This window comes from Syngnathus leptorhynchus, chromosome 4 (genome assembly GCF_054491065.1).
Source record: "Syngnathus leptorhynchus isolate UIUO chromosome 4, UIUO_Slep, whole genome shotgun sequence".
Taxonomy (NCBI): Eukaryota; Metazoa; Chordata; class Actinopteri; order Syngnathiformes; family Syngnathidae; genus Syngnathus; species Syngnathus leptorhynchus.
Window position 1 is genome coordinate 14,344,592 of NC_141198.1, and position 25,745 is coordinate 14,370,336.

Sequence of the window (25,745 nt, forward strand, 5' to 3'; positions counted from 1 at the left end):
ACTCTTGGAGGAAAAACATTTTTCATTTGACCCACATCAATATTTTGGACATTTCACAATTTGAATCATTTTTAAAAGTTAATGTGCATTGTTTTTTAATTTAGTGTGATAACTTGACCAGAAGACAAAATGTAGACATCAAAAACCTGGGCACACGTTAGTACTGTATTGTTTTACTTTTTTCAACGTTAACATTTTCATTTTTCACCTAGAACAGTGAACATGTTTCAAGAAAGACATGAACAGTTGGCAGCAATTTACAATTTCATGGTGGGTGGGGGGCCGTTTTAGTTCAATCACTTAAAGTGATTTAACAATTGAGTAAATTTGTGGGGTGAAATAAAACCGTTTTGCTGGTTGAATTGTGCTTGAGTTCATGACGCGAGGCGAGCAAAACCCCGCCCCCATCGACGACTACAAGAAGCCCCGCGTGCACTTGATAAACAAATTGACAGGAAAGCTTGTCGATGCTTCCGTGCTTGTTGCTAGGATTAAAGTGCTTGCAATTATCCTCATCGTGGTCGAAACAAATAAAATTGGAACACTCTATGGGACTAGGGAAAACATTTGTGTCTTTTTTTTTTTTTAGCCTGTGAAATCGCAGTTAAAATAGAAATATGAAAATAAGTCAAAGCTCTCTGCAAATCTTTCGGTACAAAGTCGGCGCTCACGTGTGTCAGCGAGCGCTTTTTTGCTAGAATCGTAACCTCACTTTACGATGACTGTTATTCTTTGTCGTCTCCTCTTGTTCTCGGTCGCCTGAGCGGAGCGAAGGCTCCGAGTTGCGCTCGCTCGCGTGGCAGGAGCAGAGGAGGTGGTGGTGGTGGGGGAAGTGGATGGAAGGGAGGGGGTCGCGTTCAAAGGCGCCTCATCTGTACTCGTCTTTGGCCCAGTCGAGCGCGGCGGCCAAGTTGGCGAAGCCCAAGCGCGCGCTCTCCGCGTCAAAGGCGTCCAGCTCGCGCTCCTCGCGCTCGAGTAGATGCTTGACGCGCTCCGTGCGATCCTTCTGCACAGACAGCAACTCGTCCTCCATCTGACCGCAACAACAACACCACCACCACAATGGCTGTCTTATTTGACGTCGCAGAATCAAGATACGTTTCACGTTTTATTCTAGCCATCCTCCCATCAATTATTTGTTCAACGAGCCAAGGCAGCTGTTATTTTTCTCCACTTGAGGTCGCCATTCTCATGTTGTCTTTGTAGCAGCTGTGGCTTTGCGCTTGCTTTCGTGTGCGCGCGCAGTTTTCAAAGACGTTCTGGTGAGTGACCCAAGACTGCACTCGCTTTGCCAACCACATTCGAACTTGTCGGCTTAATTAGCGACAAAAACCGTGAGTGATCGTACTTGAAGAGCGTCTCTTTCAAAAAGGAGTAGCGAAAACGAAAACGTGTGTTTAAATTGTACATTTAAATTAGCGCTTTAGCGATGAATTGTTCGGGTCAGTGAAAGCAATACAAGAGAAAGAGGGGGGCGGGGTTTACTTTCATTTTACTTTTAGCCCCCCCCCCCCCCCCATTTTTTTTAACATTCTTTCGTCCCGGTGTGCGTTCGTGACAAATCGACGCACGGGACAGTAGAACGCGCATAACACGTACACGCCGGCGAGTCGAGGGCGCAAGTATGACGTCATGGTGTTGGTGCGCCACGTCCACAAGCGTCCAGCAGAGGGCGACAGGCGACGCTACAACGCCAACCGGCCGCCCACCCGCCTCCTTTGTTGTCTGCACGCATGACGTCATCGCCATGAGGTCGCAGACAAATTCACAAGTGCGTACACACATCAGGACAAAGAGCCCCAAAAAACGAAGCAACGTGACGTAATACCTTTTGCTCGAGGTGGGCGCGTCGTAGTGACACTTTCTGCTGCAGCTTGTGTCGCTCGCGCTGGTGCTGTGCGTCCGTCCGAGTCTTGATCTTGCTCTGGTAGGCGTTGAGCAGCTCCAGCTCCTGCTGCAGCTGCTGCTGGAGCGCCTGGCACTCTGCCTCCTGGGACTCGTCCAGTCGCAGCTGAGCGTAAGCGTGAGACAAGATCCCAACGTCAGGTCTCCCAAAGGGACGGACAGACGGACGGACGTGCACAGGGGGGTGAGGAAACACAATTTGGGGAAAGGAAGCAAGAAGTAAAGATCCACGCATCGGGCGGGCCACCAATGTCAAGCGTGTAATATTTGAATAGAGGCTGCTCTTTGGAGGAACGTCCCATCTTCACCGATCTGTGGCGAGCTGACCGTGGCTCTCTCTGAGCAAATTCTGGCCAAATTTGCTTTGACCTCGGAGCCCTGCCAAAGTAGGAGCCTAGAGCGCGTGTTTGGGCTTTGTCGGCGCTGTCAATGTGAAAGGGTGCTCGCTCGGGGTGCTCGCTCGGGGGGGTTTGCTCAGGGTGCTCGCTCGGGGTGCTCGCTCAGGGTGCTCGCTTGGTTTCGAGGTGACGACGTGCAGGTACGCACCGCCTGCGAGGCCATCATGCAGTTGATGCTGTGCTCGTAGCGCTGGGCGAGGATGGCCAGCTTGCGCGTGTGCTCGTCCTTGAGGGCCTTGAGCACGGCCTTGTGCTCGCCCTTGGGCGTCACCTCCGTCTGGTGGTGGCGTAGCGCCTTGTACTGCTTGCTCTGCACCTTGCACGTGTCCTGGAACTGCTTCTTGATGGCCAGCTCCAGCGACTGCACGCGGGCACCCGCAGCACAACAAGTCACCATTCAACCCTCATCAAGATGAGCCTAAAGGGCGGGGCTATGCAAATCAAAGGTCAACACAACGGGGCAACCAGGAAGCCACCTTTCATCCGGGAGGAGTACGAGAAAACCCACACTTGCGTGGAACCAATCTTTGGCTTTAAACCGGTGAGGCCCGGCCAAAAGAGCTCGGGCGACAGGAAAGAAACCAGAAGCGGCACCCACCTTAATGTTCTTGGGCTGCTGCCGCAGCTGCATGACGTGTTTGCGGCGGAGCTCCCTCTGCCGCCGGCCGTTGTACTCCATCTGGTTGTCCAGCTCAGTCTGGTGCTGCAGCCGGATCAGGTCCTCGCGCAGCTTCTGGAGGCAGCGTAGCTGCCGGCCTTCCAGCTCCCGCGTGGACTCGTCGTGGCGGATGAGCGTGGCGTGCTCCAGCTCCTTCTGGCTCTCCTTCTTATTCAGCTCCTGCAAATCCCAAAACGATGCCTTTTACCCAATGGCGGCAAGGGTGGGGTAGGGGTGGGGGCAAAACTTTGCACCTCCCGTATGTGCTCCTGCTCCAGGCGGTGGCGGGCCAGCATAGCGTTGCGCTTGAAGGCACGGGCGTGGCGCTCCAGGCGCAGGCGCTGTCGGGCCAGCAGCTCGGCCTCCTCCTCGGCCTGAGAGTGCTGCATGTTCTCCTTGTGCTTGGACAGACGCTCCTGCTTCTCCTTCTTGGGCGTGCTGGCGTCCTCGCTCATCTCCTGCCGCGCCAAACAACCACACGGTCAAACGTCGCTCGCCGTCTGTGACGTCTGCATTTTGTCTTGTGTGACATGTGGCAGCTTTCTTACCTCCTTGATCTTCTCTTTGCAGAGCTTGTATTGTTTCCTCTGCGTGTCCAGGAATGTGCTGAGCTCCTTTTTCTGCTGCGCCACCATCTGCTGCTGGAACTTCTTCTCCTCGGCCAGCGCCACCTTGGCCTGCGCCGGTGAGCACGATGACACGTTAGCTAGCACGAGATGTGGCTTCACTCGGCATGGAGTAGCAGCGCTTATTCTCGGAAGTACAACCTTGGTGGCCTGCATGCGCACGTTCTTTTGCGCACACGCGGCTTGTGTTTGCTAGCTCGTCATGCGCCTGCGCGCACAGTTACTGTTTGCTAGCTCGTCATGCCCCCGTGCGCACGCGGGTTGTGTTTTCTAGCTCGTCATGTACCTTGAGACACTTTTTCCTGTTCGTATTTGTTCCCCTGGTCCCAAGCCCCGCCCCCACGGCCGCTCACCTCCTTGTCGGCGTGCACAGCCTGCCGCTTAGCCAGCTTCTCCAACTCCGCGTAGGCGTTGTTGGCCTGCGTTTCGACCTCCTTGTGCAGCCTTAGGCGATGCTCGTCCATCTCGGCCTTGAGTTTGTTCTCCAGAGCGATCAGCTGCTTCTGGTGTTGTCTCCGCATGCGCTTGTAGCCCGACATCTGATCGCGCAGCTCGCCCTCCTGCTCGCGCTCGTGGATCTGCTTGGTCACCTGAGAGCCGAGAACGCAACGTTTGACTCAGACGCGAGCCAGAATGTTGCTGTTCTGTCACTTCAGCAGCATTGGACCAAACGTTGTTGTGACGCCGTAACCCTAAACTGCAATCCAACCAGCGGCCTCTCCACCAGAACCAAAACAGCAAGAGCAAGAAGGTTTTGTTTTCCCACAACTACCAGAGGCAAGTACGGTCGGTCTGCTTTTAGGTTCACCATATTGTTTTGAGATTCCGCCGCTTCCACATTTCTTAACAGATCTCAATCTCAAAAGATTGGTCGACCGGCAAAGAAGCACACAAAACAGTGCAACATTGAGTTTTTTTAAGCTCAGCAGTTCTGTGCACTAATTCTGTTTTTCACGCTTTACATGCCAAGACTCACATATGCAAATATAATCAACATTGACCTCTTCTTGACGGATTCAAATCATTCCAATCTGCGCCTTTTCCATCTTTGACTCCACCTTCCATATTCCTCGCGCCATTCAAAAGCCAGACCTTTGACGTCGGAACAATTCAATCACTGCGGGTCACGCTCGCCGAGGATCGTCAAGTGGACCAACCTGAAGGCAGAAGGGTCGCTGCGCGTCCATTTTCCGGTAGTTCCCGGCCAAACGCCTCGGACACAACATGGCAGCGAGCGCGGCCGAGCGCGGCGGCATCCGGGACGCTGGCCCGGGCGTCATCGTCTGGCCCCAGCGCTTCTGCAGGAGCTCGGGTGTCCGAAAGGAACCCCTCCTCCTCCGCGGTTGGATGCAAACTCAAAGGCCAAGGCCGGGCACAGAGCGGCTCTTTGAGGGGCGGGCGGGCAGCAGGTGGCTCACATGAATACCTCATTGACCGGACCTTGGAGGGGGGCGGGTCGGGTGGTGGCACGTTCGTGAGGGGAATTGCCAGCAACAGATGGATTGAGTGCTAAAAGAATGAAATTGCAAAGGCACCGTTTTGATCAAATTTGGCCAAGGACGCACACTTTCGCTCCAAATGATTTAATTTGGTGACAAGGAGACTATTGACTGGCGCACTGGACGAGTATAAGACAACGTTGTCATTTTAAAAAAAGTGGCGGTCGGCTCAACTGCAAGAGCAAGAAGCGCGGGCACGCGGGATGCCTGCGAACTTGTGCTTTGACCCATAATAACCTCTGCGCCTCCCCCGCTCTCGCAACCTTTGCCTCCTACCCACGGAGGGCGTGCAAAAATCCCGCCGGAGGACCATCGCCTCAACCGGCATCGACGCCGAGTGCGGCTCCACAATCTGCCCACGGCCGAACTCTTTGTCTCCCTGCCCGGGGCCCGCGGGGAAAAGATGATGTCATCGAACACCGAGCCAGCACGCTGGCACACGAGAGCTAATGAGCTGACGTGCGAGCGCGCGCATGTCCGTTCTAAAACATTTGTCAAGGACAACGGGGGCAGGCTCATGTCAGCAAACTCACACACTGCAAACACTTGCACACAAACGCGCTCGGTCTCTCTCTCTCTCCCTCTCTGTCACGCACGCACGCACGGGTCCAGCGGTTAACAGCGAGTTGCGAGAGCCCACGTTAAAGCCAGACGACTTACTACAACTGGCTACCACTTGTTTCCATGACAACAGACGAGCAGAGAGACCTAGGGAGAAAGAAAAGAAGTGGAAGGAGAATGCCTACCACGCAGCTCATTTAGGCTGCTCCTGCTGCAAAAAATAAAATCGCTGAAAGCTAAAGACATGCATGTGGGTAGATGCAATTTACATGATCATGCCCACCAAACATCTCACGCAGCCTGTTTAGTGTCGCCGTCGCTGCTTATGGAATGCAGCCGTCCGTCAAATATTTGCCGAATAGCAAACGATGCGTCCCCAGATGACCAACTGACTTGGAGACATTTGCCGTGTGTTTCATTCAGCCCTGTCCGCATGTGACATGGAGCCACGCGACTCGCTTGGAGTGAGCGTTTACGCAGCAGCTAACGAGTCCATCGAGCTGAGGCGCAAAACTCACTCAAATCTGCGGCCGCAGATGTTCTGGCTTTCCATGAGCCTGTCACACGGGCACGCAGGTCCGCTTTTTGCGATGCGACTGAACAAGTTTGGCATGGGGGGTGGGGGCTCACCAAAGATGCTGACTTGATGGTGGCAAAGCGGGCCTGGTTCTTGTAGCTTTGGGTCTGGCTGCTCTTTGGGTGCATGCTGTCATCCCATTTGTAATGCTGCTCCTGAAAAACACACACACGTTTGTTTATTTTCCCTTCAGCAACCCAGCACGCTGACTTTTGGCTTATCCGCCGAGCGGTCCCTGCAACCTAGTCCGGGCGGCTCGTTGTGGCGGTAATACCTCATCGGCGGGCGCCGGGGACTCCGGGGTGCCCCCGTAGTCGTGCGGGTGCATCATCAGGCTCATGTCGTCCAGATGGTCCTGCAGGCTGTTGACGCTGCCGCTCGGGCTGCCCGTGCTGACCGACGTGCTGGCTACCGAGTGGTCGCTGCCCAGGCTGTTCATCTCGCGACTGGGCGCCTCGCTGTCCTACGAGGTCACGTCCACAAAGTCACCTCTGCGCACGGCCGTCTGAATGGGTCTGCTCCCACCTCCTCGTCCTCCTGGCTCTCCCCCGTGGGCCCGTTGTGCTTCTCCTGGTAGAGGATCTTCTTCATCTTGCGGTACTGCAGGTGGTCCAACTCGCGCACGGCATCTTTGGTCCTCTGGATCAGGTCCAGCAGGATCCTCGGCGATCGTTCCCGTCGTACAAAGTCATGCTGGGATGAGAAAAATGCTTTAAATGTGAGACGCACAGAAAATCAAACGAGAGTCTTCGTTCCCTCGCCCCTGCAAAAAGGAGCGCTGTTAGCACTTTGATGTCAAATGGACTTCATTCGAACAAACACATTTCCAACGCGGGCAGTCTGGAAAACGGCGGCCACTCACTCGCAGCAGCTCCCCCGAGGAGGGTCGCTCCTGAGGAATTTTCAGAAGGCAGTAGTCCACAAAGCTTCGGAAAGGGTCAGACCTGCAATTCAATTCAATTGGTTGAAAACGAGCACATCGGCTCCAAAGACGAATTTCATTTTTTTCAAAGAAGCTTCCAACCTCATCTTATTGCAGTGTGTGTATTGGTGTGGTGGTGTCACGTGTTGCCTGGCATGCTAGGCTAGGCTAGGCTAGGCTAATGTAGAGGGAGGACGCTGGCGCCTTACCACTCGTTGGCTTGCAAGGTGGGCGAGTCGTTCTGCGCGATGTGATATAAGGCACTCATGGCATTCATGTTGAACAGCGGCGGCTTGCGCTCGGCTAGAAGCGGACGTGCCGGACAAAAGTCAGTCAAAGCCCCCCACGGACCCAAGTCGCCTTTGGCTCGGCACAGCTACCTAATTCGATGCAGGTGATCCCCAGGGACCAGATGTCCACTTTTCCTTCGTACTGACCCTCATCCATGGCCAGGATTACTTCCGGGGCCATCCTGACCACACGCACAACAAACACGCCGTTACGCACGTCACAGGTTTCCCCCTCATGCCGCAAGCAAATGTCTCCAATGGCCTTTCCACGTCCGCGCGTGTTTTTGCAATGGCCCGGGGAGAACACAAACTAAGTATGAATAATACAAACAATGAGGCCCGGCCAAATTGAAAAGTGAAAGCCCAACTCTGAGCCCCGATTCAAAGTCTCACCAGTAGGGCGTCCCCACAAAGGAGTTGGCGGGTGAGGCGATGGAGGCGGAGCCAAAGTCGGCCAGCTTGACCTGACCTAGCTCCGTCAGCAGGATGTTCCCCGCCTTCACGTCTCTGAAGAGGCACAAAAATATCACTGTTGAAAAACAACATTGAGCTGGCTCCAGACGGCGTCCCCATTCCGCCCTTGCGTTATATCGTGCCGAGGTCGCTCGAGGTCACCCCACTGTCACGCTGTTGACGAGACGGACTTACGATGCTCACCTGTGAATCATGTCGTGGCAATGCAAGTAAGCCAGTCCCAGCAAGGCACCGTGGGAGATGGCGGCGATTTCCGTCTCTTGCAGTGGCTTCTTGTGAACTTTGATAGACCCAAGCAAAGGAAAAAAAAAAAATGACAACCTTCTCGTACGTAAATTTGAATACAAACGTACCCTCGAGTAAATCTGAAGCGGATCCCAGGCAGTACTCCATCACCAGCTTTTCAAATGCACAAGAAAGATGAGCTCAGGCATTTGAACCACTGAGCGAACGGCAGGGGGCGCCATCCGGACACGTCATGGAAGGAAATACTCACCCAGGCGGTGTTGTCTCTCAGATAGCAACCTTTGTACTCGATGGTGTTGGGGTGGCGCAGCTGGCCCAGAAATTTCACCTCCTTGATGATGTCCTGCCACTTCTGCCCGAGAAATTTACGCTCGAAGCTTGCGCAATACTGACTTTTTCTTGGGAGCGCATTGCCGTGTGTGCGTGCGTGTGTGCGTGTCTTACTTCAGTGGTCTGCTTGCCGTGGTAGGACATCTTCTTGATGGCCACCACCTCGTTGGAATACGAGTTGCGGGCCTGAACGAAAATGACAAGACAATGAGAGCAGAGCAGAGCAGACACGTTCATTCCCGTGCCCCAAAAAATCTTTGTCTGACTTGGGCAACGACGCTAACGTTGCTAACGTCGCAGGGAGTCGTCTCAAGCACCAGCCTGAAAAATGGCCGACGACAACAACTTCCACGTCAGGCCCTTGGGACTTTTTCCAAGACCCGGAAGAGCTCGTTTTTTTTTTTTCTTCGCGTCCTAAAAGTCTTGACTTACAAAGTAGACGGCCCCGAAACTGCCATGTCCGATCTCGTGCAGGTCGCAGAAGACGTCCTCGGGGTCGTCTTTGAAGAAGAGCTGGGCCAGCTCGGGGTCCTTGGGCGCCCCTTTGCGCGCCGACGACGGCATGGCTAGGGGGCGCTGCTCTCGTCGACGCCAGCCGCCGGCCTGGCATTGGCCAGCCGCACCGCCAAAGGCTGCTGAGCAAAAAAACAAAAGGTCACCAAGCTGAAAGCCCCTCCCTTTGCCACGGGCGGGATTGCCAGGTGTGTCCTCAATCAAAAAGACATTCAAGAAGCGCCGATACCGAATACGGGGCAAGGGAGTGCAAAATGTGGCCGGCCAACAGTGCACAGTGTTCACAGACGAGACATTTTCAACCAGAGATGAAAGTCATCCTTCAAAATGAACCATTTGGATGTCTCTTCTGTTACTTCTCAACACAGCTTTCAATATTGATCACAAGGGAGTCACGGCCGAAGATGCACATTGCAAAGCGGCCACTTTGAGCCGCCGTCCGTCAAAAGTGGCGCACCAGTGGCGGCCAATACTTCTTGCTTTCCATTCTCCCTCTACTGTGCCACCATCTAGTGGCCGGCCGATTGTGCAATTACAGCCAAAATCAACGTTGAACAAAACGGCGCGAGTACGAAGCAATTGCGGCCTTATTTTCACAACAGATTCAAGTGGAGCGAAGGTTACGTGATCATGACGAGAGTGCGACCCTCGTGAGGATCAAGTGCTTCGGAAGAACACCAAGGGAGTTAGCATTTTTGCTTCTCACACCACCAAGCGGGTACGATGTGTTGCTTTGTCTACCTGAGTGTGAATGGAGCGGTCGCCAGATGTGCCTTTGGTCGCTCCTTCTGCCCTCACTCAAAAGCCGAAGCAGATTTGACGCCAATGCTCCTCGCAAACGAGATCTTTCTTACTCCTGAAACAAGGAAGAATCAAAAGTTAGCGCTAAGACTCCGCGCTTAGAATTGTAAAGCACATTTCGGAATGGACTATTTTTTTGGGGCTTGATCTGTGTGGCTGCAGATTAAACTATGAGCAGGATAAAAATATCTGCTTGTACACGCGTGCACGCATGCACGTACTCACACACACACACACACACACACACACACACACACACACACACACACACACACACACACACACACACACACACACACGTGGTCTAGATGTATAAAAAAGAAAGAGCGTGCCCGTGAATCATTTCAAACACAAACCGACACTGGCAGGAGCCTCTGGGACCCTTGGCTTCCTCCTCCTCAGCTTCATCACTCTTCCTTATTTAGGCACTTGGTGGTCCATTTGCTCATCAGCGAGTTAGTCAGCAAGCCTCAGTTAAGGTTAGTGGGTAGACAATTAGTCAGTCAGTCCATCTGTCCGTCCACTTGCCGGTTAGCCGAACAGTCGACCAGTCCGTCTCCTATTGACTTAGTTCGCTCCATCTGTCCTTATCTTAGTTAGTCGGTTACATCTAGTGCCAACAAGAGTTCATCAGTTGTTTATTTCTTCATTGCTCAGTCCATATGACTGTCCACTAGTTAGTTATAGTAATCCATCCATTGGTTAGTTGTTGTTATTTTATTAGCGTGCTGCTAGCTACGTTACATGGAGCTACGACAGTATAGCCATAAAATATCTTCATATTATTTCCCAAACACTTGATGTTTGTAAATCCGCCATCCCTCAACACATTCTTAGAGCCAATCCGGGACACTAAAACAACGACCACCGCCGGCCGCCAGTGGCAAAAAGTATGCTAATTAGCGCTAACCCGCCAAGCAGACTGGACTCGTACGATTTAACATTGCGGATTATCTTTAGCAACAGCTGCTGACAGCGCGGTAGGAAAAATGAGGTCAACTGTGAACTAAGGAGGCGCGACTACAGTATAATTTTTTTTTTTTTTAAAGCGTGACGTCATCAAAAGTGTTAGGAGCCCGAACCGATCTGAACGCCCGAGATGTGCTACCTCTACCGTCTCTCTGTGTAAAAAGTAGGACGGTATTACGGGCGTGAGGCAGGAATTCTTTTTTTTTTGTTTATCTGGGTCGCCCAAGTGGGAGAGGAACTGTGCACGTCGGCCACTGAGTCATCTTTCTCGTCGTTGTCTTCAAATGCATGCCGGCGCTCTAAATTATGTACACGCCATACAAGAGACGGCCCGCAGGCAGGCAGGGAGAGACCAATCCTTCGTGCTGTTTAGGACAGTGACGCCACGACTACCCAATAATGAGCAGAAGGACTGACAAACCGTGTGACGTAACGTCCCTCAGCTGGATGAGGAACATGGATTCACATTCCCCAAACATCCAATCGTTTTCCAAACATTTAACCGAGCCGCTGACACGAACAGTAACCAAAAAACGGTGTTAGCTTAAAACATCAACCTGTGTAAACTGCACTCAGTGAAGAGCACAAATATGAAGAACACACATTCACATTTTCCAAACATACACCGATCACTTGGGCCTTGACACAATGACTGCACGAGAATGTCGGAAAAGGTGTTTTCTTGGTACGACGAGTTAACGTAAGTCGCGTGACGTCCGACGTATAACGAATCCTCACGGGCGCGCATTTTTCAACATCAACCAGGACAAAAACAACGGGATCGCGCGCGCGGTCGGTCTGATACGCTTGTGCCGCGCACGAGCGACAGACGGCTAAGCGTCTGTTGGCGCGTGCGTGCGTGCGCCATGGGGGGGAGGGGGTGGGTGACGTCATTTTCCAGCTTTTTACAACAATCGTGTTTACTTTGAACGCAGCGCGTCAGTCGACAAATTCGATTGAATGGTAAAAAAGAAATTTACTGGAATTAATGAACGCACAAAATAGGGGTAATTTAGATCAAAGGCAAAAAATGGAATGGGGTTGGAGGGGGGCCGCGGCGGCGTTGATAGTAAAACCTTCCACGGTAGTCCACGCACTTGTCACCCTGACCCACATTGCGTAACACTGACGAAATCCTCCTCCCCACCTGCTGTCACATTCCACCCGTGTGTCGAACTCACCAGCGGCACCGGCGAAGACCACCGAGCGAGCGACGCATCCTTGTCCCAAGAAAGCGGCCGTGGACGCAGAGCAGGTGACCTAACCTTAAATCCGAGCGAACCGCGGCCACAGCCACGGCAGTCGCCTGTTAGCCGACTGGAAGGCAAGCTGCGTGCTGACCAATCATCCGAACGTGATGCGACTCATCCGAAGCAGAGTCGACAGCGATGAAGTTGCCGCCGCTTCCGACCGAGTGGAGTGACGTCGTCGATTGAAAGACTCCCAAGTGACTTTGCGCTACCATGAGCTAGTGGCTAATCCGCCAGTAGGAAGTGTCAATCACGCACACACCCCCGTTCGTTGCCCTCCTTCCCCTCGGCTGCTCACCTATTTTTAGGTGGTGGTGGTGTGTGTGTGTGGGGGGCGCGCAAATCGTCGTGCTGGGAGCTAAAACACACACACACGCACACACACTCACACAAAAAGAGACATGGAGATTTAGTTCCAGTTTGGGGAGAGAAACTGTCTCAGTTGTGATCGGACTTCCTGATTGGATGATGACGGCGGGAAACGCAAAGCCTCAGGTCAATTGAGCGTGCGCGCACTCACAGTCACACGCACGCGGATGCGCGCGCATGTGTCGGACAACCCAAAGTTGCATTTGTCGCTTAGAAAAACATAATTAAAAGGACATTGTGTCTGAATAAATCTTCTTACCACACTCTCACTCCTTTGTTTCGTGTGGTGAAAAGATGCAAGACTACTCATCTGTGTCGTGCGCGTTCGTGCAACAAGCGCGTCAGTTCAAAGGCAATGCTGCTATCTGTCGGTCATATTTGGAACTATATCAACGTCGACCCCCGTTTTGGCATTTTCCTCGGCCACTAGCGGAGCTAGAGGGGGGGCTACGGGGGCACCACCCACAACTAGGCTCGGTACTAGGTCAGGGGAGTTTGGGGTAGTTTAATCATGGTTCTATATTTTTCCCTGGTTCTCCATAGTGTCAAACGCGTGGCGCTCCCAGTCGCAACGCAGGGCCTGGCGTTGTGCTTTTGCCGGTTGGTCATCTCTTGTGTGTGATGCAGGGCAAGGGCTTTCTAGTCGAAATGATGAGAGGTCTCCAGGTGGGAAGCAACATCACGATCAGCGGATGAGGCAAACAGACGACGGAGAGGTACGGCACCCAGACATGCAAACCGACGAGCAGGGTCATTTGTCTTCTGACGGTCAACACTGCCGTTAATTTACTTGATGGTCCGTTTTGAACTTACATGTTCATAAAAAGACTAAAAACTCCCACTTTGGTCACATTTGTCTTGTTACGGTTTCACACAAAAGGCATCAGAGAAACGTGTCATAATTTAGTAATATTTCTTATTTTTGAATTAACAAAAAAAAGCTTTATTTGAAAAAGATCAAATTGGGTACAAATTTTGTGGAAAACAAATGAGTATTTTTGATTTTTTTTTATGTTGTTATGCTTGCCGAATAAAACATGAGTAACTTTGATCCCAAAACAATGCTGCAAGGAAGTGTTTTTGTTTTTCTTCTCCGCATTTAGTTTAGTCAAGAAATTGTTTGAGGAAAGACTGCGTCCGCAGCACTCACAATCCAGCGTCACTGCGCCTCGCTAAGCAGCAGGTTGCGCGCCACCTGGAACGCCGCCACCATGGAGCTCAGCTGGATCTTCTCGCTGGTGCCCGATGCCAGCCGGTGCCTAAAAACCAGAGCGGGCGGGGGGTCAGCGCGTGCCGGCTTCGCCTTTTGGCCACGTCGCGCACGCCCACTTACTCCACGTCCGCCAGCTTGATGAGGAGGTTCATGCGCACCGAGGGCGGTAAGTCCACTTTTTAAACCAATGGCAAACCGAGAAAAGAAAACACAACAGCGCTCATTTGGAATGCAGCTCAAGATGAACCAGCACAGCTCACAGATGGCGTTGGCCCAAAATGGACGCTCGGCCATACCTCTGTGGATGAGCAGGTGGACCTGCGTGAGGATGTCCTGCAGCGCTAAACCTTTCAGCGTCTTCAACTCTAGAATCTCTGGGGAACGCGCAAAAGACAAATGAGGGGGAGGCGGTGACCCACCATAAGCACGTTCTGTAAATTGACTTTTTCACCGGCCGCCCAAAGAGTTTTCCAGCCCTCCTCAGATCCGTTTGTCCAGTCGGATCCGAATGCGCCGATGTCAACGTCGGGTGTCGGGACTTACGCTTATAGGCGGTGCCAAAGTCTTTGTTGAGCGACCAGTCCAGGATGTTAGCGATGTCAGAGCGCAGCGGCTGTCCTGTGCAGGCGTAGGCCGTGTCCTCGCTGACGCGGTCGTACGCCATGCCCGTGCTCTGCAAAGTCGGGCGTGTCAAGCAAAAGCATCGCATGGCCGCCGGGAGGAGAAGACGGAGAGCGGCACCTGCAGGATGTTGAGGCATCGCCGCATGTCGCCCGACGACAGGGTCACCAGCGCCTTCATTCCGTCCGGACTGACATCCACGCTGGACACAAAGAACAAGGCTGTCGTAAACTCGCGCTTGTCGCTAAAGTCGGAGCCTCTCCTCCAATCCGCGTGGAGGCCATCACAAACTCAGCGTGCGTTGTGAGCAAGATGAGCCACTCACTCCCGAGGTCAAAGTGTTTTTTTGGTGTTTGGGCCGGCGGCCACCGACCTCTCCTGCCGGATGACGTGCTCCAGCCTGGGGATCATCTGCTCGGGCAACAGCGGTCCGAAGCGGAAGCGCGTGCAGCGAGACTGCAGCGCCGGGATGATTTTGGACAGGTAGTTGCAGATCAGGCAGAAGCGGGCGTTCTCCGTGTACTTCTCCATGACTGGCGCGGGTGACGGCAACACGTGAGAAGCGCTCATCGAGAGGGACGCCTTTGGCTGGCGTGAGGCTCACCGCGCCGCAAGGCGTTCTGGGCGTCCTGCGTCATGGCGTCAGCCTCGTCCAGGATCACCAATTTGAAGCCTTTCCTGAACGGGCACGGGAAGCATACGGAAAGCCGTCAAGAGCCGCTTGCTCGCCCGCTTCTTGCTCGAAGAGAGCGCCGAGAGTGAGAACAAATGATGAAGGATGATTCCTCATCGCCACGGGGAAAGAAGCCGGCGTGCCACTCGCACCCAACAGCTTGCGAGCCGCGTCTTACTTGAAGATGGTTCTGGTGCTGGCGAAGCTCAGGACGGGCCCTCGCACCACGCCGATGCCTCGGTCGTCCGACGCATTGAGCTGCAACGCCAGCTTCGGTCAGAACGCAGCCTGGCCCCTCCGAACGGGCCGAGGGGACGTACCTCCAGAACCATGGAGTTGAATTCCTTGCCATTGTATAGCTGCTTGGCGCAGGCCAAGATAGTGGATGTCTTGCCGGTCCCGGGCGGCCCGTACAACAGCAGATGTGGCAGTCGGTCTTCGCTGATAAACTTCTGGACTGCAAATTTATGTAGAAGGGGGAAAAAAAAAAAAAAAAAAAAAACACCTGCGTGTTATTTTTCATCTCGCCGCTCGCCCATGGCTTTCGACTTACTGGTGCTGAGAATGTCTTTGTGTGAGATCAGGTCGTCCAGTTTCTGCGGTCGGTATTTTTCCACCCTGGAGCGTAATCGGTTGAATAAACAAGCACATGAGCGAGGATTCGCTCTTCAGCACTCGCTGATACGCGTGGCGATTCATTGCTGCTTTGGATTAAGGCGGCAACTAAGGAGTAGCCATGTTGTCCAGTTTAATCCACATTCGTAGGAAAAAATAAACAGATTTCCTTCCCTTCATTCATTTTTTCAAACAGAAAAGCATATACAAAAACGATGACAACACAGCTCCTGATTTGGTAAAAAAAAAAAATGAGCAAAAATGTCAATTGTAAAAGCAGGTATTTGCTTAAAAAAAAAACGGAGGAAGAAATGGGAGAATATTTACAGGTGAAAAGCTCCAGATTCATGGATTTGTACAATAATACGTTAATAAATCACTTAATTATTCATTAACTACAATTTCAGTGAGCACAATGATAGTTAAAGTTCGACATCATTTACTTTCTTCAAACGGGCGCAAGAAAAACTTCCGTTGTTGGTGTTGGTTTCCCCGCGGCCGCGGTGAGGGAAGCCGAAGCCCCACTGGAAAATGTCAAGCTTAAAATAATTCTGATACCGTGCACAGGATATAAACTGCAAACTCGAGTCAAGCGGTTGAAGTAGGCGAGGATGAAAAGAGAAGCGGACTTGCTTGAATTTGCGGCAGGAACCGAAGGTAACAGAAGCTAAGCTATGCTACGTTAGCCTTGCGACTTTGGCTAACTTGGCTTGGCGACGCCGCGTCTCGCTCACCAGGGTAAGTTTGTGGACCGCAACGGTGTTTTCGCGGTGGCAGCCATCACGTAATCGTGGAACGGAAGGAAAACGGCAGCGGGACGCCACTCCAACTCGCCGTATTTACCGCGCGCGACACAAACCGGAAACAACGTCACGACCAATGGTAAATCCTTTTCCGGTATTGTGGACATGGTATAGTAGAAACTTGGGGAAAAACGCTTGACACGTTGAGCTGGATATTTTCGAAACATTATTAAGATATTCTTGAAAATAGATACGTAAATCATCGGGGATATTTCTTCTATCATTACAGGACATATTTTTATGTAAATTTAGCCCTCGTAAATGAGATGAATGAATAAAAAATACATATATGGGAATTGTGTAAAAGTCCATTTTAAAAATAGAATTGTTTTCTCGCATTATTTACAGTTAATGTCATTATGTGCTATTCTCCCAAATTCTAAATCATATAAACCTCTTTATAACTGTTTTATTTAAAATTCTAAATCATATAAACCTTTTTATAACTGTTTTATTTTTATTTAATAAATATTTTATTTAATAGTCATGAAAATATATATTTTATAAATAAAATAAATGATAATACCATCATGTGCCTACCCCAAATCTGGACTCGTGCTTTTAGAACGTGGGAGGAATGCTTAGGTATTGTAAATAGGGTATCCACAAAAATTAAAGCCATCCATCCATTCGGAGTAATTTTGGGAACTGCGTATAATAATTTCGGAAAGTGTGGAAATTCGAGGTCAGTCTAAAAGAAATGTGTGCTTTTCTTCTGATAGTTACAAAACATTTTGAAATAGCAATGAGCTGAAGAGTTCAAAGTTGGAACTGTACTTTTTTCCACCCCCTCCCCGCCCTCGGAGTTTCGATTGTGATCTCGCGAGATTTCCGCTGCTTTGATAGACGGCTAACATGTCGGGGGAGTACCCCGCACCATCACCACCTTGCAAATCGCCTTGAACCGCTTTGAGGGACATCCCCGCCCCAAGCTCCCCCCTCCCACCCCCCTACTGCGTCTCTCCATTTCGGAGCCTCCGCGACCCTCGAAGTCGTCGTACTGCTCGTCCGCCATCCTGCGAGCTCCTCCTCCTCCTCCTCCTCTTCCATCACCACCGTGATGAGGCAGCATCAGCATCGTCATCTTCATCCGTGATGGAGCCGTTAATAACGTCGCCGCGACGCCTCCTGCCGCCTCTTTGGATCTTTTCTCCTCGCGCGTGACAACAGTCGCACACACGCAAAGGAGAGGAGAGGAGAGCGGAGAGGAGAAGTGAGGAGAGCGGAGAGGCTTGTGCGTGCATGTGCGTGGATGGGAACGATGAGCGAGGACGAGACCGGCCCGCGTGCGGCGCGCGCGAACGCGCACAAAGCGCTGCAACAGTGCGAGCTGGTGCAGAACATGATCGATATCAGCATCTCCAGCTTGGAGGGCTTGAGGACCAAATGTGCCACATCCAACGACTTGACGCAGAAGGAGATGCGCACGCTCGAGGTGAGTGAGTGAGCGAGCGAGCGAACGAGCGAGCAAGCGCGTGCGTGCGTGCGTGCGTGCGTGCGTGCAAGTGGCTTCCTGCTTTCATTGCGTAACTCGGAGCTTAGCTGCAAATTAAGAGAAAAAAAGGAAAAAAGAGGGAGCTGCAGTTGTATTCTGCAGGTGGACACGCGGAAGAAAAGACGACCCCCCCCCCTCATGTAAACGCCCCCCCCCCCCGCCCCCCTCCACAGGTTTTTGCTCGTTATGCAAAGGGGGTGGCAAAAGTACTCACACTCCATGTAAGGACAACTAAGGTGACTTGCACACCTGTGTGGAAAAATGGGGGGGAAAAAAGACCCTGTGTAAAAAGGTGTAGCGCTCATGCATACAATTAAGTGGGGGGAAAAGTCAAGGGTCGCAAATGTCATTAGCTACAAAAGTAGGTGTGACTTTTTTGCTGTTAGCCAAGCGGTGCTCAGATAAAAGCGGAAAGGCCGATTCATCTTAATTGTGCGCTTACTAAACAAACAAATAATCAAACAAGGAGCGATTCTTTCAATTACCGCCAATGATGAATGAACTCTTTACCGACATAAAAATTCAAAAAGCAGTCCAAACTCTCAAATGTTTCAAATGACAAGCAAAGTCAAAGTAGAAGTCCCGATTTGACTGCTGTACTCGATTAAAAGGAAAAATAGCAAATCTAAAATGTAGAGAAGAATAAATGTCGTTGGGAACCGCTCGGCTTGACCGACGACACACGGGGGTGAGCTTGGCACGAAGGTGTTACTTGTTTTCTCTAAGGGAAGCTCCTCAACTGACCCCCAATGCTCACTTGCCCGAAAAAGCAAACTGAGGTTAAACAATAAACCCAAGTCATGACATGTCCAACAGCGATATAGAAAACAACAATTACAAATAAATAACATCGCAGGCTCATTGAAAAACGTTGCCAGCCTTGTTTGCTATTATTCTTTCCAAAAAAGAAATTTAGACAGATTTCACCCTCTAACAGATGAAGACAATAATGGCTCCTATGCGACCAAAAATGTTTCTCAAAAACTGCTGAAAACATTTGCCTACCCTTGGTATTCCAGAAATTGAACAGAAACCTTTTCAGAAGTGTGTCAAACCTTTCCAGGAATGTAATAAAAAATCTTTCCACCAAGTGACTGAAACCTTTCCACAAACCGGCTGTGAACTTTCCCAGACAATTCCTGTCCTAAGAATTTTTTTTCCATAAAGTTACAGAAAACTTACCCAAACTTTACCACCACTCACCTACCTTAATTCCAATCGGGGCGGCAGGTGACGCTATGGTGTGCGTGCGTGCATGTTGTCGTCCAACGTTGTCTTCCATCTTGTTTGTCAGGGCAAACTGGTGAAATACTTCAGCCGGCAGCTGTCATGCAAGCGCAAAGTGGCCTTGGAGGAGCGCGGCGGCCAGCTGGACGACTTCCCTCGCCTGGGCCACTGGTTCCGCATCGTCAACCTGAGGAAGGAGGTCACGCAGGTGAGGTGGAAGGCCATAAAAAAAAAAAAACAAGAACAACAAAAGTTGAGTGGCAGAAAGCCAGCTGTGTTGTTGCTTAGTCTTTAAAGTACGTATCACCAAAACGTCAGCCTGGCCGAATCACCTTGCTGTGTTGCCGTGAGAAAAGACTTAAACATGGTCGGTCAGTCCGCATCGAATGGATAAAACCTCTCGTGGGGGATCCGTATGAATGGAAGGGTTGCTGACCACGGTATCAGCGCACATCCAAAGCCATCCATCGCCCAGGTCACGCCTTCCAAATGTTCCTCGTGAGCCTGCTTGATGGGAAATCAGATGGACACATCTTAAAGTGTTGCTGTCGTGTGGCCGTAGGACATGAGTCCCGCCGGGGTGACGCTGGAGGGCCTCCTGGAGATGAGCGAGCAGCAAGTGTGCGAGCTTCTGCAAAAGTTCGGCGCCAACGGAGAGGAATCCGCCCGCCTCAACGCCTCGCTGGCCAGCCTTAAGAGGGCACATCAGCTCGGTAAGATGCCCGTCTGCCTGCCTGCCTGCCACCTCCACGCCCCACCTCTACGCAAGTTAGTTGGAGCAGGGAATGCTCACGAGTTTTATTGGCACGTATGTTTCCCTCTCTCTTCCTGCGGGTGGCGCTACATGCGCGCTTAAGTGAGCGATTGACAACAGCCATACGAACACAAAACTCAAACCCTTTTCTTTCTTACTTCTTTCTTCTAAAGCTTAGTTTCACCCCAACTAAAGAAAATTAATTCGAATAACAGCACCAAAATGTGTTCATTCCGTTAAAATGATTCTCCAAACGTTTTATGGTCATTATTTTCAGGCAAACCCGGAATCAGTGTTAAATCCGAAAGTAAAACACGGATTGCGGAAAAACAAAACAAGAACAAAACGACTATAGTCATCATTGCGTTTCGAATGGAAAAGCGGATAAAAGCAAACTTAAAAAAAATAAAAATAAATGGGTTTTTTTCTTGGACACCAAGCTGAAGCATCTTGTGGTGCATTCAGGGACTGACTATCTGATAGGCTGGGATAACAAATACAATGTACAGAGGTGCAACGCTTAATCCATTCCAATCGATGTATAAATGAAGTGATCAGGAGCTTCTTTATTCAATCAAAACTGTACAAATCCTCAGAAAGTCAAATATTTCCCAATCGCCGTCATCCGCAATGAAAGAAGACTGATAACATTTGTGTTGAATCAAAATACAATATTTACATTTACTTTGGAAAACAATGACGGTCGTTTTTGCAACAACATATGGACAAAGGAGTAACCGAATTATAATGAATTTATCTTTTCTGAACAACCAATTTGGCATCATGGTTGAATAAAGGGAAGGAAACCAAAACATTGTTTTTCAATCTGATTGAGCGACAAAATAATCGACAGATTAACCAATGAATCCAATTATTGCAAGCTGGATCACTGCTGTGTGGTTCTGGCACACTATTTTTTTAATGTTTTTATTTTTTTTTAAATATATAGTGCTGATGATTAATTGGCTGCCTTTCGTAGCGTAGGCGGTTCAAGTGTCACGTTGCAGTGCCATCAGCCTTCCGATTGCCAACAATTAGCAAACACGCGCTTTCCATTAGCCGTCTCCGTCTTTCTCGTCTCCACATTTAAAAAAAAAAAAGGATTTCACTCAATCTACCTTAAAGTGCCCATTGTAGATGCATTGATATAACATTTCTATATAAAACCACAGTGACCTGAAATCAAAAGCGACCATTCATAATTGTTGAGGCTTCCTTGTTTGCGCTGCTGAGTTTAGTGCTGTCGTTCAACATTAAGACACCAGAGGGCGACAAAGACCACTCTTGCAATACAGTTGCAATACCACAAGGTGATCCGGCGGGGCAGTAGAGCCTCGCTATAATCCTGTACTTGCCTTGGTGAGGGTTAGGCCGGCGCAGAGACCACGGCGCATCATTTGCTATCTTTCTCCAGCGCACAATCGCCAAGGAATAAATAAACACGCGAGTCATTCTCATGGACAGCTTTGAAGAAAACCTCACAAGAAACAGCAACAGCAAGGCACCTTCATTCATCTCCGTGGATGGCCTGCCGCCATTTTTTTATTGCCTTCGCACATGCTGCACGTTTAAACGGAATCTAATTAAGTCAGATAATTAATCAGATTAGCTCATCAAGTGACTCACTTAGCTTGGAAGTGACGATGTGTTTGTGTACAAAAGTCTTTGTCCTTGGCTTTTTGCACTCAACACACAATTAATGTGCGAAAACACATTCCGTATTTACACAGGACAGACACGTCCATCGTCAATGGCGAAATGTAATGAAGAAATAAAATCAATGACGTTTTTAATATGGATGGACAGTCCATCTATGCATAGACATGCTGTTGGCTCGTGACTCAATGAAGTTATTTTCTCACGATCATGACTCCATTGTTGGCTACTTCTTCAATTGCTCTATTCAAATATGAATTCCGTCGTCCAACATGTCGTTCCCTCATAATTGACAACCGTCGGGCACACGTCTCGTTGGGCAGCAGGCGAAGCAGCTGACCAACGCACGGTGCCCCCACCCCCCTCCCCCCGCCCCCCTCGTGAAAACAACGGCAGCAGAAGGTCGTTAAACGAATGGCTGACCGCGGTGACTGCATGTCATTTGGGCTCGGATGGCGCATGGAATAAAAAAAAAAAAAAAGAAAAAAAAAAAGGCCAAAAGGTCAACATGGTGGACGTGGGCCCACTGGACACATCAATAGGAACGCCTGCACCTGACAATGACGGGCATCTGAAGATCACTCTCAATCTTGTGGGTTCATTTAAGAACTTTGCATGCTGGCTTTGCTTGATGACGTTGCGACGCAGCATGGTTTGACTCACCCTGCCCCCCATTCGAGACCCAGAAGCTCAAAGGGGCCCATTTGCCGTTTCCAAAGCTTTCAAAGGTGGCTGTTTGGCGTTTCCTAAACCGAGGATTACAGATGCCGTCCGTGTGATATGTTGCCCCGCTGACTCACAGGCAGGGGCGGGGGACTGCTGGCTGCCTTACGTAAAAGGCGTCGCTCACCATCCGGCCGGATTAGACACGGTCCGAGAGGATGAGACCGCGGCGCCTGGAATTGCGACCGGCCTGATGGCTGCGGGAGGGAAACGAATGCGATTCTCCGCTCTCGGGACCGCGCTCCGCCCGACGCAAATGTCGTGACTCACCAGACGCGTGCACTCCGGCGCGTGTCCAGACATTTACACGCACGCGCACGCACCCTCCACGGCAGATTATTAGGAGCAGTCCTCCATTACTTGCGGAAAAAAAAGTTTCTTCCCGTCACTTTCTGCGAGTCTACTTCAAAACATGGAAAGCAAATATCAACATGAAAGCGGCTTCCAACGCTTGTATTGGGCCAAGTCATGAAAAGAGACGATGTCATCGGTCTGGATCGAAAAGTATGGTTTCGGCGCTGTTCAGGTCGGAGAAGGCCTCGTTCCCAACCGGCTCTCATTTTTGTTGAGGACGAGCAGCGAGGACAGGCGCACGTTGGCATTTCCTGTAAGCTTCAACTTTGCTTGAGGTGTTTGGGACGAGAATGACCGTCTTAATCTTTTGATGAATTTCTCTGACTTGTATTTGATTGCATCTTTACTATCCAGTTGCCTGGCAACCAATGCCAGGCAAGGCTGGCTCCAACCCGACAAAGTCCCGAGAAAGAAGAGCGTGCCGTTTCTATAATTTCACACCTTTTCAACTATCGACTTTTTTTCGTACTTGAGTTGAAAGTCTGGTCGCCCGGTCGGCCGTCGATCACAAAGCGGCGCAAGTTCGTCCGTGGTATTTGCTGAAAGGCGGCCGCTTTCCAACAAATCCGTTTCTATTTGTCGGATTAGGAGAAGTTCTACCTCGCCGCCCACAGCCCATCTCGGCAGGACGGAAACGAATCGGCGCCTCAGTTGCCTCACGTTAGTCGAGTTCCGCCCCTGACGCCAGTCTCCCTTGGCAACGAGACGTTCGCTGGGCATGACCGTCTCGAGGGGAGCCGCAGCAAAGTCTCACTTTGCAAAAAGTTTGGACGCGCTTTGACGTGGGCCGTCGAGCCCAATGGACATCCGTGCGGCTAATGTGACGCCTTCTGCCAATCCCAAAATGAACTGCAGATTTCTGACCCCGCCCCGTCCCCCCGTGGAGTAGATGAGGCTCCTTTGCCACTCAAACTCCATCTTGTGTTTCTTTCTTTTTCCAAATGTTGCTTTGAGTTCAGTTGATGCTGCCGGTGTTGATTTTGCGTTTGAAGTTAGCTTTTGATGCTCCTCTGAGACGAGGCAAAGCAGAAAATAACCGATGACGGGAGTGAGCGTCCGCGGGGACGACGACGGCGGCCGCCAACGAAAGCCACGCCTTTGGATACGGGGGCAACCGACTCACGCATTTTTGGCGGAGTCTTGCGATTCGTCTCGAATTGTGACGGCACAACAGCGAGATATGAAGCGTAGGCGAGCCGAGCAGGGCCCGCTGCTTTGTGGCGCTCAATAATCACCATTTACTAAGCAATTCCTTGAAAGAAAACTCCAAGCTAATTCAGTGGCATACCAGTGCATCCTGTTGAGACGCATATGCAAATGTGCTGGCCGGTCAGGGCCGGCCGGGCCAGCCTTGACTTGACTTTTCCTTCTTCTTGTTTTATTTCCCTCCAAAGAACAACTTGAGGAGGATAAGTTGCACACCAACGGAGGTAAAGTATGTTTGCCGCCTCGCCTCCATCTGAAGCTCATCTGCCAGCCGCCGTCACGCTGAGCATGCCTGCGCTTATGACACGACGGCCCAAAAAGCCAGGACACGAGAGAGAGAGAGAGAGAGAGAGAGAGAGAGAGAGAGAGAGAGAGAGAGAGAGAGAGAGAGAGAGAGAGAGAGAGAGAGAGAGAGAGAGAGAGAGAAACGTCCCATTCTCGGCTTTCCCTGGTCCGAGTTTCATCGCCACTGCATCCGTGTGGTGCGCCTGTTGGTCGAGTACTGCTGCGCAATACAACATTTGAGCGTTTGCTGGCTAGTGGCGGCAAAAAAACGATGCTTCAAATTTGCTTCACGAAGCAGCTTAGTTTTTCACACCTCTAGATGGCACTCTAGATGAACTTTTAAGCAAGTCACGCTGACTCCGTCCAACAGAGAGCGCCATCTGGAGGAGAAGGAAAACCCAGCAAATTTGAAGCTTGGTTTTCCCACCGCCACTTATGAGTCGCCACCACTGGCTGTTTGTCTCATTCTGCACGGCCGTGGTGAACTGTGGGCGTGTCCCTCCACAGGCAGCCAGGCCAAGACGGACTGCTCCATCCAGTGGCCCACCTCCGAGTCGGGCAAGGAGAACACACCCGTGTGCCAACCGGAAGCTGACCAGTGGATCCGCTTTCAGCTGTCCCAGGGCCCCAAAATCCAGGGCCCCAAAGTCCAGTCGTACGCCGAGCGCCTGACGGCGGACGGCCCTGCCGCGGGAGCGCCGCCCACCTCCAACTGCGGCCCCCGTTCGCTGCCGCCCTCGCCCCGCCAGAGACACCTGGGCCAGGCGCTACCCCAAACGCCGTCTGTCTTCAACAGCACGACGCCGCCCATCCGGCGCAGGAACAGAGTCAAGGCACCGGGCACGCCGCCGCCCCCCAGCCGCAAGCTCTTCCACCTTTTGCCGGGCTTCACCGCACTGCACCGCAGCAAGTCGCACGAGTTCCAGCTGGGCAACCGACTGGACGAGACCACCGCCACCGCTGCCGCTGCTGCCGCCGCTGCCGCCACCGCCGCCGCGCCCAAGTAAGTGGAGGCCGCCAAAGCGCCCGCCACCGCCGCCACACATTGCCTTTCAGGAAAACAAAGGCGACATTTAGTGCTGTGCGTCATTCACACTTTGAATGGCCACGTTTGCAGCCACCGCTATTTTCTCCTCGCCAGCTTTTCGGAATGCACATTCGCTCGAGGCCAGCCTTTCGCTTTCACGTGGTTTGCTCACACAAAAATGGATACCTTGAACCAGTAGGTCTGCAAAGTTTGTCGCCGGCCCCACCTCAGCTTTTAGAGCTTTGCCGTCATCATCCACTGACATCTTGGCGCAGACGAGGCCACGGTGTCTTCCGGCCGTCTGAATGTCTGGCGGGGTCGCCGGTTAATCCCCGCCGGCGTTCGCTTGCGTCCCGGCCAATTAAGCCGCTCGCAGGCCAGAGCTGATTAAAAAGCTGCAGGTGCAGCTGCTGCTTTTTTTTTTGGGGCTTGCTGTCAGCGCCAGTTGTCACCCGACGAGGGAGCTGGAAAAGAAGCGCGGGGTGGCAGCCAAGTGCCGCCTCTGGGGCGTGACTCTTGACAGCACCGCGTTTCAGGGGGGCTGAATTTTCCCCAAACTCCGCTGTGAAAAGTCGCCGGACGAGGCAATGCTTATTGATCTTGGCGCCACACGTGCGACCGCAAGAAAGGGCGCGCAAAATCAAAGAAACAATCAATAGTGCCGATGATTTTTCTTCTTCGTAAGGTGCCACCAACCCGAGTTTT

The 25,745-nt window shown here is 51.5% G+C and overlaps 3 protein-coding genes across 7 annotated transcripts; 1 reads left to right on the top strand and 2 right to left on the bottom strand.

Annotated features, from left to right (window-relative positions):
• Positions 1-157: 157 nt before the first annotated feature.
• taok3a (TAO kinase 3a) lies at positions 158-12,624 on the bottom strand. 5 transcript variants are annotated; one of them, XM_085909944.1, is made up of 21 exons: positions 10,157-12,620; positions 9,741-9,855; positions 8,919-9,118; positions 8,601-8,672; positions 8,407-8,508; positions 8,264-8,309; positions 8,094-8,190; positions 7,830-7,943; positions 7,527-7,618; positions 7,356-7,449; positions 7,087-7,168; positions 6,750-6,917; positions 6,499-6,687; positions 6,278-6,379; positions 3,941-4,177; positions 3,510-3,638; positions 3,216-3,419; positions 2,902-3,141; positions 2,452-2,664; positions 1,829-2,011; positions 158-1,033 (listed from the first exon to the last, which is right to left on the bottom strand). In XM_085909944.1, the coding sequence occupies exons 3-21, from the start codon at positions 9,048-9,050 to the stop codon at positions 869-871; spliced, it is 2,661 nt and encodes an 886-aa protein (XP_085766070.1). In that variant the 5' UTR covers positions 9,051-9,118; positions 9,741-9,855; positions 10,157-12,620; the 3' UTR covers positions 158-868. The 5 variants fall into 5 exon arrangements, with proteins under 5 accessions (XP_085766070.1, XP_085766068.1, XP_085766067.1 ...); XM_085909942.1 differs by lacking the exon at positions 158-1,033 and adding an exon at positions 1,044-1,725 and having other exon boundaries at positions 11,951-12,624; XM_085909941.1 differs by lacking the exon at positions 158-1,033 and adding an exon at positions 1,044-1,725 and having other exon boundaries at positions 10,157-12,624.
• Positions 12,625-13,311: 687 nt separating this feature from the next.
• rfc5 (replication factor C (activator 1) 5) lies at positions 13,312-16,410 on the bottom strand. Its single transcript, XM_085909947.1, has 11 exons — positions 16,245-16,410; positions 15,449-15,513; positions 15,216-15,352; positions 15,074-15,153; positions 14,827-14,900; positions 14,596-14,755; positions 14,343-14,424; positions 14,145-14,274; positions 13,898-13,975; positions 13,722-13,776; positions 13,312-13,647 (listed from the first exon to the last, which is right to left on the bottom strand). The coding sequence occupies exons 1-11, from the start codon at positions 16,289-16,291 to the stop codon at positions 13,548-13,550; spliced, it is 1,008 nt and encodes a 335-aa protein (XP_085766073.1). The 5' UTR covers positions 16,292-16,410; the 3' UTR covers positions 13,312-13,547.
• A 1,096-nt stretch (positions 16,411-17,506) lies between these two features.
• On the top strand, positions 17,507-25,020 carry LOC147058297 (kinase suppressor of Ras 2-like). Its single transcript, XM_085908969.1, has 4 exons — positions 17,507-17,748; positions 19,103-19,243; positions 19,598-19,759; positions 24,529-25,020. The coding sequence occupies exons 1-4, from the start codon at positions 17,566-17,568 to the stop codon at positions 25,018-25,020; spliced, it is 978 nt and encodes a 325-aa protein (XP_085765095.1). The 5' UTR covers positions 17,507-17,565.
• The last annotated feature ends 725 nt before the right edge of the window (positions 25,021-25,745 follow it).